Raw genomic sequence first — 13333 nt, forward strand, 5'->3', positions numbered from 1 at the left:
TCCTCCACCAGGGTCACCAAGGGATAGGAAAGTGCCGAGCCAGGGCCCATCAGTCGGTCTGGTGGCCAGGGCTCTCAACTGAAATAAAGAGAAAAGTGGGAAACTGCCCCATATGCATCAAACACAGGATCACACAGAGGGAGCCTCTGTTGACAACCCCTATACCTGAGAGACCGTGGCAACACGTCGGAACGGACTTATTCATCTGGGATAAGAAAACCTACCTTGTAGTGATAGACTATTTCTCTCGCTATATTGAAGTGGCACACCTCCATGTCGCATCAGCAGAAACAGTCATATCGGCTCTGAAGAACATCTTTGCCCGGCATGGAGTTCCAGTGGTGCTCATGTCAGACAATGGGCCGCAGTATGCTTCTTCTCTCTTCAAAGACTTTGCCAGTGAGTATGGTTTTACTCACAGGACCAGCAGCCCGCGATACCCACAAGCCAATGGCGAAGCGGAACGGGCAGTGGCCACTGTCAAAGGCTTATGGAAAGAGGGAGGAGACTACGCAAAAGCGCTACTCAGCTACCGAGCCACCCCTTTGGAGAACGGATATTCTCCAGCCCAGTTACTCATGGGGAGACAGTTAAGAACCACACTCCCTCAAGTGCCCAAAACACTGAGTCCACGCTGGCCAAACATCAAACAGCTCAGGAGCACAGAGACACGAGGGAAACAGAAACAAGAGCAATACTATAACAAACGCCACAGAACACACAATCAACCGGAGTTACACCCAGGCCAGAGTGTATGGATCACTACAGAGAGCACTCATGGGACAGTTGTACAGCAGACAGCTGCCCCGAGGTCATACCTTGTCAGAACAGAGGATGGGCTGTTGAGGAGAACCCGTACACACCTGCGAGCAACCCAGTGTCCACCTCCTGATTCAACCAACAGAGAGGACACTGACTCAGACAGTGCAGACCAACCTGTAGCAGAGCCAGATGCTACATATGTTACAAGCTCAGGCAGACACTCACGTCCGCCTAAAAGACTGGATTTGTGATTTGACAGGTTAAAAGGAGTTCTGGACTGTGATTGTCATGGTTCACATGGAAAAAAAAAAAAAAAAAGTTGATGAATGAGAATGTAACCGTGAATGTTCTGGAATGACGGTTTAGTTTAAGTCAAGTTCAAAAAGGAATTGAATAGAAAGAAAGAGAAAAGAAAAAAAGAATTTGTTTAGAATGCTTGAATAATAATGTTCTTTACTTAAAAGGGGGAGATGTTGTGTAAGGTTAATCTAAACAGTTATAATATGGGCATGTTAATGCCTCAGCCAATCAGAGGAGTTGTTGTTGGTATGTGGGGAATACGGATGGACGTCATTGTGTACTGGTCTCCAAGTCGGAAGTAAACAGTTGACTGCAATTCGCTCTCTGTCTCGTTATTATGATATGGTAACGTAACACTGGAAACTTTGTTGTCATTGTTTTGTTTCACACAGAGACACACACACACACTCGTCGACTTCTGCCGTGTGCTCTCATTTGGACGCGGCAGTGTTGTCATTCCTTCAGTGTGTTCAGGTCGATGATTCAGATAATCTTTGGAGATGAAGTCTCGTGGAAGTCAAAGCTCGCAGAGCTTCACTAGAGCCGGTGTCTGCACGCGGATGCCACCGTAGACATCCCCACACAGCGACATCAGGAGAGTTCCTCATCAGGAGTGATGAAGATCACAACCAGCTACTGTCTGTAATGGAGAAGGGTCAAAAGGCCAAGAGGCTCTTCATAACGCAGCCATTTCCAACCGGTGTGTGTGTCTAGGCTCTGTATAAACTCTTCATGTATATTAAATCAATCCCCCCGTGTCCATATGTTCATCCACTTAACACATAAATAATCAATGTGTAGGTTTGTTTTTCTTTTTAAGTGCAAAGTTGGGAACAAAAAAAAACATTCAATATCTCCTGGAGGATATAGGCTATGTACAATTAGTACAAAAAAGAGTATTCAATAATCAATCTACAAATCACTACACTGAATATGATATCCAAAGTAAATTTATATTAATCATGTCAGAAACAAATGAGTTCAGATGATCCATATAAAAGAGATCAGAGGACGGACTTTAGGACTTTAGTGATATCCAATTTATTATATCTGACTAAAATATTCGGGACACAGGGCGAAACAGAAACGTGTTCCAATGTTTCTTCAGTGTCTTTACAGAAGGTACAGGGGTCCACTTCAAATGTAAACCTTTGTTTAAGAAACTCTGGATAAATCTTATGAATTATTCTAAAATGAGTTTCTTTAACTTTTGGGGAAACAGGCCACTTACTAAATTTGGAATGTGCTTAATCCACAACAGAAAAGGTTATCAGCTCAGGGACTGTATATGTAACCCTCTGTTATAATCTTGAAACACCTCAGAGTTCAGAACAGTTGTTATTACATATCAATTCAATTACAATCTGCAGTAACTAGACTTAATATTTGAATACATTGAAGTGCTTTGATACTTTACATATCTTACTATATTCTCTTAGCGAGCAATTTAACTGATACTTTTCTGTAAAAACCCAGATAATCCAATATGTTACAAACAGAATGTATCTCTCCAACCAGTTGTCAGAAAAATCTATGCTGTTACATAGTCTTTCCAAACCTTCAGAGAGAAAGAAACACCAGAGAGAGTTACGTTTGATCAAATATCTTTTACTTGCAGTAAGGGGAGAATCATACACAGTAAGGTTGTAAGGCTGTTTCTGCAGATCTCTGCAGAATTATGTTAATCACAGTCTTTTATATTATGTGTGTCTTATGTGTCTCATCTCCTTATACAGACTTTTCACAATCTCGCTTCTGTAAGTACATGCAAATTACACATTCAGCAAATAAGACAGTCTCACAAGTTGTCTGTCACATTGGGTCAAGCAGGGTCAAATATAGACAAGAGTTTAACAAGTATTTCTCCATCATTTCCCTCCTGTTTAAACTCTTCACAATTACAAAGCATTTATTGAATATAATGTCATTCACTTCAACAAATAAGTTTCCTGTATTTTCACAAAGCCACAAACAATTCAAAAGGCCGAGATCACAGAAGAATATGTTTTCATCAAACAGTCATTAGTCATTCTTATACACGAGCAAGGCATCATGGTAATCACTGATAATACATCATCATTGAGAAGCATAATCATATACTGTCCAGGGGCGAGGCCAGGCAAACTTGTGGAACAATGACGACAGCTCTGTGTAAAGACTTGGTGCACCGCCGATATTAACGGTCCACACTCCTGAATGGGAGAACACCTTGCTTCAGGAGGGTGAGAATTGACAGACGCTATGCACATGCTTCTGGGCTTACACTTTGTCACCTCACCTGCATTCATTACTGTTGGTATTTGGGAAGATGGGGATGTAGTACTTATTGCCGGGATTGAATCTCAGCAGATCCACGTACTCTCCTTCCACAGCTTCAGCAATGAGAGTCTTTGTCACCGAACGACTGATGAATCGCTCCAGCAGGCCTCTCAGCAAAGGAACACAGCAGCAGAACACCACGCTGAGGACCACCACTCCTATAATGAGGGAGACTAGAACAGAACAACTTGCATATTTACCAAACTGTTTCTCCCACCAGTCAGTCCAGTCATCAACGCTTGCGTTCTCGGCCAACTCTTCAGAGAGAGAAGTCAGACTCTCCAGTGCTCTGGTCACACTTCCGTCGGGGGCTGTGTTGAGAGGGATGTAGGTGCAACAACTTGAACCAAAAGTTTTACACACGCCTCCTTTCTCAGCTAACAACATGTCTAGCGCAAGTCTATTTTGCCATGCAGTAAGGGAAGTTGAGTGTAGCTGCTCTTTCAATCCTTTTACGGCATCCCTAGTGTAATTAGCAAAACGCTGCTGATTATAATACATATAATTAATCCAGGCAGTGTTTTTGCTCGTCTCAATGATTGGCCCAAAGAAGGGTATAACAGCTGTCCAGCCTGCAGATATTTCTCCTCTGGCCTTAAACTCATTAGGCACACCACGTGGCACCCCGATTGCATCAATCCATACAGGTTCATATGCAGAGGGAGTGTCAGACAATTCTCTTTTCTGTCTACGACCATGTGTGCTTGTTAAGTGTAGGGAGGAGTTCAATTCCAAAAGCCGTAAAAAGTAGGATAACATTGACTAGCGTACACTCACCATCCCAGTCAGCTGGCAACCGAGCTCTAAGCTTCCTATCCCCGCACAGCCACCATATGTCAGTCACACCTGTGGATTGGTTTAGGAACAGATCACTTGTCAGGTTACCATTGTTTTCTGTTACATTGGTTTTGTCTAGACACCAGTCTGCAGGGAACTTTTTCACTTTTCTCCCCGCATCACTTGTCCTGGTGAAGGAGGAATAATTTGCAGCATAGCTAGTCACATGCTCAGGCACACTCGTGTCAACAAGGCTGCCATGTTCCTACACATTGTAGTAGTAGGGGTGTATTTTTTGTCAAACATCTTCAACACACATACCAACCCCTCTTCACTGGAATTAGTAGTTATCCTAGCACATGCAATTCAGTTAGACATATTTAGACTCTGGGCTGTGTACCTCATCCATGATAGCCACAAATTCTGGCCAATGTCTCCAGTTTCTATAGCAAAGACATCATCAATAGTCAAGTTAGTCAAAAACTTTACTCCTCTGTTCTCAGCATGGGGCATAGGGGTCGTACTCTCAGTTTGAGCCTGTGTGACATCCTGGACACTCTCTTTAGCTCGCTTCCCCTCTACTACAATGGAAAATATACGGAGAGGATCTTTTCCCCCAAGACTGGCCCCAATATAGTAGACACCAGTGTCAGAACTCTGAGGATTTGTCACTGTCACTGTCACTTCATTGCATTTCCTGTTATCATTTTTGCCCGTATAAAGGCATGCAGTTCCGCTCCGGCTAATTTTAAATCTGCTTCTCTGTCTGTGTGCTGCATTAACCCATCCCCTATCACTGCTTGCCATTACCCTGGCCCAATTACATGGTGGAGGTACAAATGTATTTAGGCGCAGTGCTGTAGTAGTCAGGTGTGTGGATTCTCAATTTAGTTCCATCTTCCCCTAGTGCATCTAACCAGTCAAACCGGAGTGATGAAGTTCACCCTTCAGTTAACACTACCTGAATGCCTGACGCGTTTCTTTTCTTTCTAATGGGCGCACTGCTAATCACTAACAGCAACGACTGCAGACAGAGCAGGAGTCCTATCAGTCCCATGTTTAAATGGTGCGAGTGTGTTCTCTGTTTCTTCACTGGTTTGAGACAGACAGATCTCTATATGATCTGCCTCCCTTTGTAGCCAGACTTTTCACTCACACACTTAACCTGTGACTGATACTTCCACCTTACTCTGATAGCATGTGTTGCTTTTTACAATGCGTGTTATGTATCCACGTCTGTCTCTCTTATCTTTACAGCAGTGGGGGTAGTTAGCAATACCTGATATGGACCTTCCCACTTAGGACTTGTCCAGTTTTTCTTCTTGATTACTTTCACAAAGACCCAGTCTCCTGGTTTCAATGGCGGTACCTCTTCTGATGTTTCTGGTTCTGGAATGACATTTGCTTCTGTTACTTCTTTAGTTTTTAACATTTTTCTCATGTGTGTCAACAAATTATCCTCAGCTTTATCTATAGGTGTTTTGTAGAGCGTTAAGTCAGGAATTTCACATCTTCTCCCAAAAACTGTTTCAAAGGGAGTTAGACCCTGTACTGTGGGTATTATTCTCATTTGGTACAATACTAGTGGCAAACAGTAAATCCAGTTTTTTCCTGTTTCCATCATCATCTTCCTCAACTTAGACTTTATTATACCGTTATGTCTTTCCACCAACCCCGCACTCTGTGGGTGATAGGCACAGTGATTTTTTATCTTTATTTGCAAGTTTTCTCCTATGCTTTGTACTGTTTTGTTCACAAAATGAGCTCCATTGTCACTATATATTGTTTCAGGAATGCCAAATCGCGGTATGACTTCTCTGCATAAGGCTTTTGCAACTGTCAGTGCATCAGGACTAACACATGGAAATGCTTCTACCCATTTGGAAAATGCATTGATGATCACTAAACAGTATTTTTTGCCTTCACATTTGTTTAGTTCAATGAAATCCATGTGTATAACTTGAAATGGGTGTTCAGGCGCAGGAAACTTTCTCCTGCGCACACAATGATCACAATGATCAACAGAAATCCAGCAAAAATTACTATTCACAATAATAGAAAACAAAAGTCACAGTGCAGTTCAAAGCCTTAAAATTGCTTCAGTGAAAGGCAAAATAGAATAGGTTTCTGGATCTGCAAACAACACGGGTTTTGACAAGTGTTGTAAGAGCTACCATTAGCTGCTTTAACAAAAAATTTCTGTCTTGAAGGCTTCAAAAATGGAGCACAACTTGGCCTGATAACTGTTTTTGTTGCTCCTGTGTCAAGAAGTTGATCATACTTCCTGCTACATTTCATGCAACCTCTGGCTTGCTCTGTAAACATGCAAATGCTGTATCTAATCTTAACACTTCCTCTTCCTTACTTCTCTCTTCTATTCTCATAGCCTGCTCTTGGCTTTGACTAGGGTCAGAGGTTTGGGACCACGGATAGTCATGCTTGATTTTGCGGTCCTAATCTACCTTTCCTTTCAGGGCAATCTCGTGCCCAGTGTCCTGACTTCCCACATACATAACAAATATCCCTGTCTCTTGGCCTATGTCCTCGGCCTCTGAATCCTCCTCTGTAACCCCCTTTCCCTCTATAGTTATATCCTTCTCTGCTCTCGTTTGTGTAATACACTGTGTCGTCTTCTACCACTAATGTATGTGTATTTTGTTCTTATTCTGTGCCTGTCTTTCAGCGTGTATGGCATAATCCTCATACTCTGCCATTGTAGCAGTATTGAAATTTACCATGTGTTTTTGCAAAAAGTGCTTGATCTCCTCCTTACTATTTTGGTGGGTGACATTCTTCAATTGCTGCCAATAAGCTGCATTATCAACTGGCGCTCCTTTCATTCTCTGAGCAAATCTCTAAAAGGTTTCATCGTCTCTCTGCCTGGTTCTCCCTATGACGGTCCAATCAGCCGTCACAGTATATTTTGTTCTTATTCTCTCCTGCAATTTTGTCCTCCTAGTGACAAAAACATTATTGTCAGGCCCTAAAACCTGTCCTCGCCCTGTAGCATGACTCCAATTTCCCTTTACTTTTACCCAAACAGTTTTCAACACTCTCCTAAGTGCCCTTTCGTACTCCAATGCAATCAAACTATAACTAGTCCTTAGTCCATCTATTTGTTGATTCTGCCAGCCACTGTTGGGCTGCACTTAGTCCTAACTTTTTCTGTTTCCTTGGGTTATTTTTTGCTTTTGATCGTATATGTTGCAATGTTCAGGCAATAATTTTCCTTTAAATTAAAAACTTTTTAGACCACTTTTTAATGTGGTTGGTCGACCCTGGGTAATTTGCAATTCATATATTTTACATCACCTGCTTCTTCTGCCTCGGCTCTGCAACACGAACAGCATGAGCCCATTTTTCATCTAATTGTTTGTAGTACTACGTTCCTCTTTTGTTTGTACACAGTTACTTCAACTGGCAAGTGCTTTATGTTTGCACCATTAGGTTTCAGGCACTTCGCTGCTTCACTGTGCACACATTCACACTTTTACTTCCCTGCTAGAAAGTATTGTACGTACTTTTGTCTTCCCTGCGCAGAAGTATTGTCTTCCCTGCTCGGAAGTATTGTCTTCCCTGCGCGGAAGTATTGTCTTCCCTACTCGGAAGTATTGTCTTCCCTGCGCGGAAGTATTGTCTTCCCTGCTCGGAAGTATTGTAGGTTCTCGCAACCTCTGTTTTGCTCATTAAAATTTTTATTAAGACCTATCTCGTGGATTCCCTGAATCCTTTAATAAATGTGAAACCCGGTTTCAGCTATTTATCATTTATGGTCTTACCGTGACCCAGCCACGCTTTTATCAGCCCTGCTGATACTCACTCTTTTTGGTGCCTCTCGGTCTCTGAAAACAGTTTGCGATCCCGTCACCAAGTCCCATTCTGGAATCAGTCTCCTTTCCCAGCCTCTGTTTGCATCAATTTCAGATGGAGGACTTTTGCTCGCCGCCGAGTCTTTTCAGCGACCTGTGCACAGTACTCGGTTCAGGAAGTCGTCATCCAGAACAGCACTGGTCTCTTGGGATCCGGCTCGAAGGACCAAGAAATGTCAGAAAAATCTATGCTGTTACATAGAGTCTTTCCAAACCTTCAGAAAGAAAGAAACACCAGAGAGAGTTACGTTTGATCAAATATCTTTTACTTGCAGCAAGGGGAGAATCATACACAGTTACAGGTTGTAAGGCTGTTTCTGCAGATCTCCGCAGAATTATGTTAATCACAGTGTTTTATAACTCTGGATACAAAAGTCACACCCAGTGCCAGATGACAAGTTGTCATAGTACATGCCCTTATGTGTCTCATCTCCTTATACAGACTTTTCACAATCTTGCTTCTGTAAGTACATTCAAATTGCACATTCAGCAAACAAGACAGTCTCACAAGTTGTCTGTCACATTGGGTCAAGCAGGGTCAAATATAGACAAGAGTTTAACAAGTATTTCTCCATCACCAGTCATTCCCAAATATTGATTTCCCATTAATTGTAATCACTCTATTGTTCCACAGAGTTGTTCAAATGAGTAAATATCATGTTCTCCTTGTATTTCAGTGGTGTTATTAATAAGCATTTATTCGTAGTCGGGTTGTCAAAATAAAAAGCTCTGAGGAGATGGGACATCCCTGAAGAACACCCTGTAGCACCTTGACCCTTGAGGTCACTCCAGGGTCCAGAGACGGAACTGTTTATGTCAGTGTAGAACATCTCAGAAATTAATTAATAAATAGATTTTTCCCACAAAACCCAAAAGGTCTAATGCTTCCAACGAAAAGTTCTGTTCAGTGGTGTCAGGAAATAATACAGAACTGTCTTTATCAATACACTGTCTATAATCTAACATATCAAGTATCACCTGAGTATGGTTATGTATATTTCCTATAACCTTTATCAAAGCTCATTAACATTCATCCACTAACTTTGTTGGACCCTCATCTAAATGGTTTGCATACACATGAGATAACCGTTTGTGATCATTACATAATAAGGTCATGGCCTCCAGCTGTCCAGTCAAAGTCCATCCTGCTTCATATTAAAGACAAATGTCCCGGTGAAGTACAGTACATTCTAAGAAGACATTGTAAAGCATCTCTCTTCTTTCCAAACAAAAAGGTGTAAAAATCCACAGTTATCCCATCAAGTCCTGGTGAAATCCAATGTTTGGGTGCTCATCCAGCATGCCCCAACTCAAATAGAATATCAGCAAAAACAAATGAACAAACAATCATCACATCAGCGTGCGAATGAGCAAATATAGTCCTTAAATAAACTTTGGTGTGAGAAGAATCCAGCTAATTTGCTCGTATATTAACTGATATATGAAGTAACTCTGAATCAGCATTTCTTTGTGTATTAGTGTCTAATACTTTAAGTCATGAAAAGAGAATATAAAAGAGTCCCTCCTCTAATTTAATTAATATCCGAAGTGATGCAGTTGATTTGAATGTAATCAGGTAGCCTAACTGTGAATCAGATTCACTCTTTCTTGGTATTGTTCTTGGCTTCACAAACAAGTATCATGTTCTCACTTTCTAATGAGTCAGCTGGTCAAAAGTTGAAGATTTTCACATTTAAATTCATGGTAAAACAATAACAGACGAAGCAAGTGTCATGCTGAAGAAGTTGATACATGGGGGTTTCCTCAACCTGGTCACCTAAAAGTTGTTTTAACTAAAGGCTTATGGATGAATGAATTATTGATTTATTTACCATTAGTTACAGCTTATAGTCTGTAGTGGAACATGTTCGAACATGTTTGCATTTCACTTGTTTCTACTCCCCTACACACACACACACACACACACACACTCACTCTCTGGATTTGAGGCATAGTCTGACATCTTATGGACAGAACCTGTAATTACAGTCTGTACAGTCAATGAGATGTGTGATCATATTTCTGAAATTGTCCCTCATTCATGCTCAGCAAACAGACTGCATGATGAATGTTCATTACTCAAACAGGGACAAATTCTGATTAGAGATCACATTAATATCGTGAATATTAAAATTCCCAGTTTTAATTCCAATTTTGAATAGTGAAATAATAAATAATGTAGGCCTGCTAGTACTGTTGTTGTGTAATACACCTGTTTTTGTTTTTGTCCATTAATAAAAATGTCATTCTTTTGTTAACAACAAAACGTTCACATTTAAACATTTAAATGTGAAACATAAAAAAATGTCGTCTGCCATCAACAACATTATTTTAGGTGATTCACTTTAAAGGGGCAATGCACAAAGATGTAACCAGAATTTCAGTTTAAAACATTCCAAAAATGAACAAAAATTAAAGAAACAATAATGTTGACATTCTGTCAATGACATATCTGTATTGTGTTGAAGAGGTGTTTACTGAAGTTAGCATGTTAAGCAGCTAGCCCTGCCTGTCCTGTACTGTAATACCATTTCGGCATGAGGCGACAGTCCAGTAGCCCCCCAAAGATGTATAAGAGCGGTAAGTTTGGTTTGTTTAAGTGTAATAACTGAACAAAATAAATTCACAGTGTCAAGAAAGGAAATACTCTGACATCTGACTTCAAGTTTCTTTCTTTTGCTGAACTTAGATGAGCTTTCATTCAAACCTCATTCAAAACGCACCAACACAGTCGTGGTTTGTCTTTCCACAATCAACTGTGGCTTTATGGAAATAAATCCTAATTCACAGAGTTAGATGTGAAAATATTCTGGGTGTCTTGTAGGAGGAGGTTCAGGCTGCAGAGGATGGCAGAGGACAGACGCGGTGACAGTACTGTCACAATCTTTGCAGGTTGACATTCGAGGTGCGTGTGTCTGCTAGAATCTGCAGGTGGAGCTGGTGGCTGCAGATTCCTGGCAGAGGCTCGTGTCTGTCAGCACTAATCTACTGATGGAGGCAGTAGTGTTGGTTTTCAGTTGCAGATGGAGGTGGAGGTTGAGGCCTCATCCATCTTCCAGAATCTGTAGGTGGAGGAAACAACAGGTTACTGGCAGAGACTGTAGGCAGAAGATAAAAGACACTTTAGGTGGAGATTTTGGTGGAGGCGTTGCATTTATCTACTAGAATCTGCAGGTGGAGCTGGTGCAGGTTCCTGGCAGAGGCTTTAGGTGGAGGATTGTGTTTGTCAGCACACGATGGAGGCAGGAGTGCTGATTTTCAGCCAAGGATGAAGGTGGCGGTAGAGGCCTTAGTGGTCATCCAGAATCTGTAGGTGGAGACTTTCAAAGTGTTCAAGTCTCACATTTTCAATGTTGGAAGTCGGTTGTGTGTCGGTTGTCAGTCTCAGTGGGTTGTTCGTTGTTATCCGGAGTGAAAAAATCTTCAGTAAATCCAAAAACTTTACAGAGATTGACGAGTGAAACGGGTAAAATGTCGGTTGTGTTGACGGTTTCAGGCTTTGTTTGTTTTTAAATGATGATCTGATAGAAATGATGCACCTGGAGAAAAACATAGCAACCATGGAATCCTGCACGGCCATGTTGTGCGCGTGTGTTTTACAGTCACATCTCACCTCTGGATTTAAACCTTCATCCAATCAACCTGCAAAAGATGACGTCAACATGTAACCATGAAGAAATGTCCAGCTGTGACTGTGTCCTCTCTCATATTGTCTGATAGAAGTTTGGTTTCAGTCCTTGAAACAGCTCCTTATGAGAGGACTACACGTGAAGGCTTTTATTTTGCCACAGCAACAACATTTCAGGCTCCTTTATTACAACGTTGTTTTTATTACAAAAACTGTATCTCAGGTTCGTCAACTCTCGGCTTTTATGGACATTATTTCATTAACATCACAGAGAGCGCAAAAAGTCATCTGTGTGTATTTTATTAATGGAGCCACACACACACACACACACACACACACACACACACACACACACACAGTCCTCTGGAAACACATTTCATGTTGAATTTGGCCTCTTTCACTTTGCTTTACATCTACGCATCAAGATTTCCCGCAAAATATTATTTTTCTTATTTTATTTATCTTCATCAAAACTGTTTATATGTAGTTTTGTTCATTAAACACTTGTCTTCACACATCAGCAGCATCGGTACGCGCGTCCATACGTACCATTTTACGCACGTGGCACAGCCGCAGTAAACATTTACTGTCAATATTTTTGCGATCAATCAGGAACAAACTGACGTTGACTTTGAGGAATTTATTTCAATTCAATCAATAGGTGCATCTTCAATCAGTGCAGAGTGATACATGTTTCAACCATTCATTTATGATTTCTTCACATTTGATTAGTTTCTTTAACATCACACTTTTCTATTGCCAGTTGGCATTAACCATCAATTACTTACTTATGGTTATATATTATACCACAATACGTTCATTTTGTCCACATGTTTTTTAAAAGTTATCCCCCCCCCCCCCCCCCCCCCGGGTTTTAAAGACAGATATGAGTCCATATGTAGCTATGGAGAAATCCTGATTATAAATTATTAGACAGTCTTGTTTCTTAAAACTAAAATTCTGACCTAAAATCACACAAATATCAAGAGTGTTTTTGTTGTTTAGTATTTGTCAGAGGTGAGATGAAGTCCCGTGTCCTGTGACAACACTTTACAGTTACAGTCGCTTCTCATAAAACAGAAATCAAACTCAGACACTGAGGCAGTTCTTCTCAAACTGAGGATCTGGGGCTAAAGGTGCTGTGGGGGGTTGTATGAGGATGCACACTGCTTCGTGCTTTCACACAGACAGGCTGATTGTTCTGATACAAATCAAATGTCAACGTGTCATCAGCTGGACTATTGAGACAAGATTATGGAACAGAAACATGTAGCCTGATACTTGACTGATTCACTTAGAGGAGTTATGGTTCCTCTTCCCAAAGAGCTCCAATAAAACAACCTGTCAGTTTCAGTAAAAACTGATGTTTTAATTGTGTTCTTCTGGGTCTGTTAGAGCAGATTCTGGCTGTCCTGTCCCTCAGTGCAAAAGCCAAATGAGACACTAGGTGGCAGCAACTCCATTCTTATACCAGTCCCCATTCTGATGAACTGAACTGACATGAAAGGAGAGTGGGAGAGGTGTAGAGGTTTGCTCTGGATAGGTGGAGCAGGGAGAAGCAGGCTGTACGCACTATAACAAAATGTCAGTCTGGTTTGATTTGAACGACAGGTCTTTTCCATGTTAGATAGTCTGTTACTGTGTACTGTAGAGTATGTGTGCTCTGTAGCTCCTGAAT

The 13333-nt window shown here is 41.2% G+C and overlaps 1 protein-coding gene across 4 annotated transcripts; it reads right to left on the reverse strand.

Annotated features, from left to right (window-relative positions):
• Positions 1-1532: 1532 nt before the first annotated feature.
• LOC311267338 (uncharacterized protein) lies at positions 1533-11549 on the reverse strand. 4 transcript variants are annotated; one of them, XM_084370383.1, is made up of 6 exons: positions 11190-11549; positions 10751-11089; positions 7979-8242; positions 4159-4227; positions 3341-3692; positions 1533-1702 (listed from the first exon to the last, which is right to left on the reverse strand). In XM_084370383.1, the coding sequence occupies exons 3-6, from the start codon at positions 8034-8036 to the stop codon at positions 1696-1698; spliced, it is 486 nt and encodes a 161-aa protein (XP_084226509.1). In that variant the 5' UTR covers positions 8037-8242; positions 10751-11089; positions 11190-11549; the 3' UTR covers positions 1533-1695. The 4 variants fall into 4 exon arrangements, 3 of the variants coding, with proteins under 3 accessions (XP_084226509.1, XP_084226508.1, XP_084226510.1); XM_084370382.1 differs by lacking the exon at positions 1533-1702 and adding an exon at positions 2472-3254; XM_084370384.1 differs by lacking the exon at positions 1533-1702 and adding an exon at positions 2472-3254 and having other exon boundaries at positions 3341-3554; positions 11190-11548.
• Between the last annotated feature and the right edge of the window lie 1784 nt (positions 11550-13333).

The sequence above is a fragment of the Pagrus pagrus genome, assembly GCF_965226575.1.
Source record: "Pagrus pagrus genome assembly, chromosome: 13".
NCBI classification, from domain to species: Eukaryota; Metazoa; Chordata; class Actinopteri; order Spariformes; family Sparidae; genus Pagrus; species Pagrus pagrus.